Source organism: Morone saxatilis, unplaced genomic scaffold, assembly GCF_004916995.1.
Source record: "Morone saxatilis isolate NCDOM2014 unplaced genomic scaffold, NCSU_SB_2.0 Contig22, whole genome shotgun sequence".
NCBI lineage: Eukaryota > Metazoa > Chordata > Actinopteri > Moronidae > Morone > Morone saxatilis.
The window spans coordinates 11,383,374-11,389,506 of NW_023339785.1; the positions used below are offsets into that span (position 1 = coordinate 11,383,374).

At 41.0% G+C, this 6,133-nt stretch overlaps 1 protein-coding gene across 1 annotated transcript; it reads right to left on the reverse strand.

Annotated features, from left to right (window-relative positions):
- Positions 1 to 361: 361 nt before the first annotated feature.
- On the reverse strand, positions 362 to 5,592 carry zic3 (zic family member 3 heterotaxy 1 (odd-paired homolog, Drosophila)). Its single transcript, XM_035668674.1, has 3 exons — positions 4,354 to 5,592; positions 3,364 to 3,527; positions 362 to 2,732 (listed from the first exon to the last, which is right to left on the reverse strand). The coding sequence occupies exons 1-3, from the start codon at positions 5,342 to 5,344 to the stop codon at positions 2,550 to 2,552; spliced, it is 1,338 nt and encodes a 445-aa protein (XP_035524567.1). The 5' UTR covers positions 5,345 to 5,592; the 3' UTR covers positions 362 to 2,549.
- Positions 5,593 to 6,133: the final 541 nt, after the last annotated feature.

Consider the following 6,133-nt stretch of genomic DNA (forward strand, 5'->3'; position numbering starts at 1 on the left):
AGCGCTCATTAAAAAAAAAAATAAGATAAAAACAAAAAAACAGACTTTACATGTGCAACTTTTGCAGCCATAGTCGAATGACCCACATCCCAATCTCAACCTCCTACTGACAAGAAGTGTTTCTCTGACTTGCTCCCCCAATATTCCCATTCACACGCGCATACACACATACACACACACACACACAGCCAAGATACTAAGATGGCGCCTTAATCAGTGTCAAGTTCAAGTGACTCCTACTAGTCTGATACAAACAGCATGGCAAACAGTGTCGGCTATATGCATAAGGGTGCAGGGAGCAGAACAACATGGTGATAATAATCAACGTCGCAGTCTGAAAGTCGCTTTTCATAATGTTTTTTTAATTTCAGTCAAAATTTCCGTTCACATTTCTTCATAAATAGTTGGTAAAACAAATCAACCAACATACAGTAGCCTAAAAAGTACAAGGAACCTTTGCCTCTGGTAGCTAAATAGGCTAACGCATAGGCCTGCTGTTGTAACATGGTTTGCCTCAATGTGGCACAGTGACACAGTTCATCAGTAAAACATTTTTGCTCTTCAGGAATAACTTGGAGTGTGACCCATTTCTCCCAGAAAGTGTTACAACATCACATTCTAGCTGTGTTTACATCAGATATTTTTCTTTGACCTCTGGACATGGGGCAGAAAGGTGGTGGGAATAAGAAAAAGTACTTCTTTTAAATTAAGGTATAGAAAATAGCATATAAAACATATATTCCTTAAATTATTTAAATAAACTTATTTCATATATCACTGTCACGAGGTACCGTTTTTTACATTTTATTTTAAAAGTAGTGCTGGTGGTCTGAAATTGTTCTCATATGAGTACAATATACTTTGTGTATGCATAATATTTAATTCTTGAGAATAGGTTACAATGCAATGCTGTAACTCTTTTTGTCACTGAACGTATTCTCCCCACAACCCACATAGATCTAGAATTCCTTCCACTAAATTTTGTTAAACACAAAAAATGTCATCTTGACAAGTTATTCACACAAAACAAGCAAATGTGTAATCAAACTGCTCTATATGCAACACCACAACAAATAACACGCTTAGTTTCACAGAAGAATTACATTTAAAACAATGCAAGCTGACAGACAAAAAACTTTTTTTATTTTTGAAGATACTGTGTTGTGACAGTTCCATTGTTGCCGATGCACACATTTAAACATACTTGCACAAAGACATTGCTGGAACTATAAAGGTTGCCATACTGGCGCATATATTTGGGTGCTTGACCCGAATTTGAAATACTCAAAATGCTGTCACCTTTTTGGAAATCATGAACTTCGCACACTTGTCTAAGACCTGTATAGGAGTGCAATAGGCTGATGGGTTTATTATTCTTTTTTTTCCTCCCCCAATACTGAGTTTATGCTACGAATTGACATCTAGTTCTGATCCTATAAAAGTAAAATACACAAAAAGTTTAAATTGAACCAAACATAACGATATCAACAGAACCTTTTATAGCTTCTCAGCTCAACTGAACTCAGTTCTACAAAGTCAATGATTTACATGTCAATGGTCTCATAAAGAAAATAAAAGTGACGGAAATATCTGCATTATATATAGACAAATCCATAATATTCATATAGATGATTTCTTCGATCCAAATAAGACACATGTAGGCCTATTGGTTAAAAAGGAAAAAAACAGAAGGATACAATCGCGATGTTGGAGCTTTAGTTTATCATTTGTTCAATGTTAAGCTGGTTATGACCAAAACTGTACAGTTCTTGTTAGAAAACATTTCCATAAATATCATTTAAGTTTCAGAACTTATACCCATAATTAAATTACAAATCGATAAATATGGCATCATGGATATGTATTTACAACGGTATTAACAAAAGGCAACGTTATATTCAACGGTAACAATCGTAACCTAATACCACATTTCTCCACCTGAAAACGGACGTTGACAATAGATTCGACCCCATCAAACAAGGAAATACATTCACGAGTATAATATTTATTTAGGATTTTTTTTTCTGTGTTCAAGTTCATGACAAAGACTTTGGCACGTTTCTTAAGACTGTTTGAAGTTCCAACAATCAATTGAAGAGGCGACAATAGCACGTCACCGTCATATAAAACAGCGTGAAATAATCTTCCTTTTTATTCTTTTTTTTAAATAAAAATTTGAGAAAATACATAAAATGAAAAATAAAACATTTTTTTTCTGAAATCTGTAAACTAAAAGATAAAAAAACACTTATTTATACTGAGAAAGTATTACGTTTTTATTTATTCGTGATTTTATTTGATTTCCTCAAAACTGCGGAATAAAAGTCAAATTTCGTGATCCTGAGAACGGACGTGGCCTGCTTGGTGCTGGCTTTTGCTCTCATCTCCTGTCGTTGTTGTTGTTGTCCCAATCCCATTTGTGTGTCTGTGTATGTGTGTGATTGTGTGTGTGAGAAGTGAAGTGAACAGGAATAGTTTTTTAAGGTTTTTTATCCTCAGTTATCCTCAACCCCGTGGTCCACATTGAGAGAGGGTTTGTTCTTCTGACTTCAAACGTACCATTCATTAAAGTTGGGTGCCAGTCCTTCGCTGTGGCCAGACGTGTTTTGTACGGCTAACGGCGGTGTTTTTGTCGGATCTTCAGTGCTGGCTGAGACCAGCACAGGCGGTGTGGACGACTCGTATCCAGAGCTTGCTGCTGGGGACGATTCAGATCCTTGAGACTCATGTACCTGCAAAAAAACAACAAAAAACAAAAATAAATAATAGACAAAAACAGGACATAAGTGATGATGAGTGAGACTCAGTGTAATAGCAATGTATGCCCTAACAGTACATTTAAAGTGGCTTGGTTGGAAGGGTGTTGAACTTAAAGGGGGATTAACTCTGGATTTTATAGAGGAACTATAACCGTAAACAAACTTGAAACAGGCACGGCAACTTCTACACTGCAAAAAATGTCATATCAATGCGCCATGTCTCTCCTAAAATAGTTTTCCCTCAGTAAGTAAATTGTTAATGGGAAGAGAAAATGTAGACCCTTTTCTTTACAACGGGTTACTTTTTTAAACAAGTCAAAGGGCAGTTGTTAATCTAGTATCGAAGAATGTAAAATATCCTCAACTCATTCACTACTATATTTCAATTATTGAATTAAACCAAGAGTTCAAGTGTCACTAAAACACTTATTAAATTACATATTAAATGTTTTTTTTTGTAGTCTGACAGTGCTATAACATCTTAAGAAATGCCTGAAGTTGTGATAGCCCCTGTCTGTGGCAGAGGAGGAGGAGGTGGAGTGTGTGTGTGAGTGTGTGCGTGTGCGCCTTAATGTGTTTAAGGAGTAATGAAGACATTAATTACCTTCATGTGTTTCCTGAGAGAGCTGGGGTGTGTGTATGACTTGTCGCACACTTTGCAGATGTATGGCTTGTCTGATGTGTGCACATGCATGTGCTTTTTCCTGTCGCTGCTGTTGGCGAAGCGTCTGTCACAGCCATCAAATTCACACTTAAACGGCTTCTCACCTGCAGGATTAAACACACACACATCGTGAATTACTCCAATAGCCCGCACAAACAAACTCCCATTCTAACACCACCTGTAAAAGCCGAAGCCCGGAGATGTAAATTGTCTGCACCCTGTTATATAACAGAGTAACCTACATTTTCGTGGCGACATGGATACAGCTCTACTACTACACACTGCTCTGTCAGGCTTCATTTATTCAAGAGGCCTGCTCCTCATGCTACTACTGGCCTGCTCTGTGCGTCTGCTCCTACACTAGTAAACACTGAATCAACAGGGCATCTCTGCTCTACGCGGTGGCTGAACAACGGCGAGAATTATAAACACAGCTCTTTTATTTCTACAGCCTATGAAACACAGCCTGAAAGTGCTTCATTGTAATTGTACATGAGGCTCAGAAAAGCACTCGAGTCCCAACTGTGTGTTCACATGCAGCTAATGCAGCTAAACTTTGACGAGTGAGTGAAGTATCTATGTTTATATATCACACACAACTTCTGAGCTTTGAAGCTACAAGAATGAATGAGGGCTGACACACAGAGTTGCCTAACAGAGTTGCAGTTTCTGTATTATTAAGCCGACACCAATTCATAAATGTATTTAGAAATAATTCAGATAACAACTGCACCAAAAACAATGTGGGAATTGATCAGCAGGGTAAATGTGGGCCCGAGTTTTCAAATATTTCCTGTAAACAACAAAAAATAAGATGCCCTTTTTCTTTTTGGAGCACTCTGAAACAGTGTCTAAGACACACAGCATTTATATTCAGGACAGCTCCACTTCTTAAATGTTATTCTACGCACGCCGTGCCATTGTACCTACCTGTATGTGTTCTTTTGTGGATTTTCAAATTTTCCGATCTGGCGAATATTTTCCCACATCCGGGGAACGGGCACGGGAACGGTTTCTCGCCCGTGTGCACACGGATGTGGTTGACGAGTTTGTACTTGGCCTTAAAAGATTTCCCTTCTCTCGGGCAGTCCTCCCAGTAGCAGATGTGGTTGCTCTGCTCGGGGCCGCCGACGTGCTCCATGGACACATGAGTGACCATCTCGTGCATGGTGCTGAAAGTCCTGTCGCAAGTCTTTTTGGGTCTGTTCATCTGGTTCTCGTCTATCCATTTGCAGGATAATTCTTGTTTAATCGGCTGCCGCATGTATCTAAAGAAGGCTCCCGGACCGTGGTGTGTCGGCACATTCATCCCCATGTTCATGTTGATAGGATGGCTGTAGTTGTGGAGCTGAGCCCCGTAGGGGTCCGTTCGAGGGCTTGCGACCGGACGATACGGATCGGGTCTTCCGAAAATGTCCCCGCGTAAGCCAAGATGCATTTGGCTGTTAACTACATGTCCACTCGGAGAAGTGTGGCTCACCCCCTGGTCGTGAAGTCCTGGAAACAACAGATGTCCGGGGTTATCGGTGATCCCGGGCGGCCCGTGGAGGCTCCCCGCCGAAGCTGCAAAGATCCCATGCTGGGCGCTAGGCGCTGTGGACTCTCCAACACCCCGGTTCCGGAAGAGAAAGTCCCGTGTTGAATTGAACGCTCCTCCGCCGTACGAGCCCACCTGCCCGCCGTGAGAGTGTCCCAGGGCAGCTGCATATCCAGTAGCTTGCGGGGTGAAAGCTGATGTCTGGCTGGAGGCGATATCGTGAGCCACCGGGCTGATTTTGAAAGCTGCGGAGTGGGAGGAATCGGTGAAGGGATTCAGTCCCAGACTCGGGTCCCTGCTCCCGATGTCGTGGTGCCGTGGTGTCCCGAAGCCCCCCACTCCTAACGATGCAAACTGCGGACCGCTATCAAGAAGCATAGTCATGAGCTTGAAGCAAAACTTAGGAGACGGGAAGAAAACAGAAAATAAAATTAAAATCCAGTTTAGCGGAGCGCGCAAGCTGCAGACACCGCGCCGAGATTTACCACGTTTTGCGAAAAAAATCCTAAAACAAAAAAACACACCAAGCCAAAACGGGGAAAAATCCTATGCGTAAAGAGTTGGGAGGAAAAAAAAACTCCCGTTGACTGCGATCCGTGAGAAAGAGGATCAAACTTCCCCCCCTTTCCAGGCGGATGATGTCCTTGGACTGATAAAGTCAATCACTCACTCCCAGAACATAAATGAACTCGGGAGGCAGTGCTACGACAGCCAATCAGCGCTCGGCTACCCCTCTGACACGTGACTACGAAGGAGGGTGTTAATTGGCTAGATTTCTGGTGATTGGCACGGTTCGGTATTGAAGATGGCAGGTCGTCTCAATTGGTTTCATTTGATTGGCTCTTACAGGCATTATTTTGCAGGTATAACGGAGCACTCTAGCGCAGATCCTGCCTGTGTTATGTGTCTCATGCAGCCTTACGTGATTTACACTCCTCAACAAACTCCCCAACAGTTTTATAAATGATAATAAATATAACCAGTACAGCATATAGGGCTTCTTAAACAGCTTATGTTATTTAACAGAAACAGAGTTAACGAAGTTATTCTGCAACATGAAATGAATTTGATTTGTCATATTTAGTGTGTAAAAAAAACTTCAATACATTTTGAAGGCAAGTTTTAACTTTTGTTAGATTTTTGAAAACACTGTCTGTCTATCTATCTATCTAT

What these genes read in the sequence shown, in the direction of transcription:
- zic3 (XM_035668674.1), bottom strand. Translation starts at nt 5,344, where the DNA reads ATGACTATGCTTCTTGATAGCGGTCCGCAGTTTGCATCGTTAGGAGTG. An exon ending in CCACAAAAGAACACATACAG is followed by an intron (nt 3,528 to 4,353) that starts GTAGGTACAATG and finishes TTAATCCTGCAG; the next exon opens with GTGAGAAGCCGTTTAAGTGT. An exon ending in CTCTCAGGAAACACATGAAG is followed by an intron (nt 2,733 to 3,363) that starts GTAATTAATGTC and finishes GTTTTTTTGCAG; the next exon opens with GTACATGAGTCTCAAGGATC.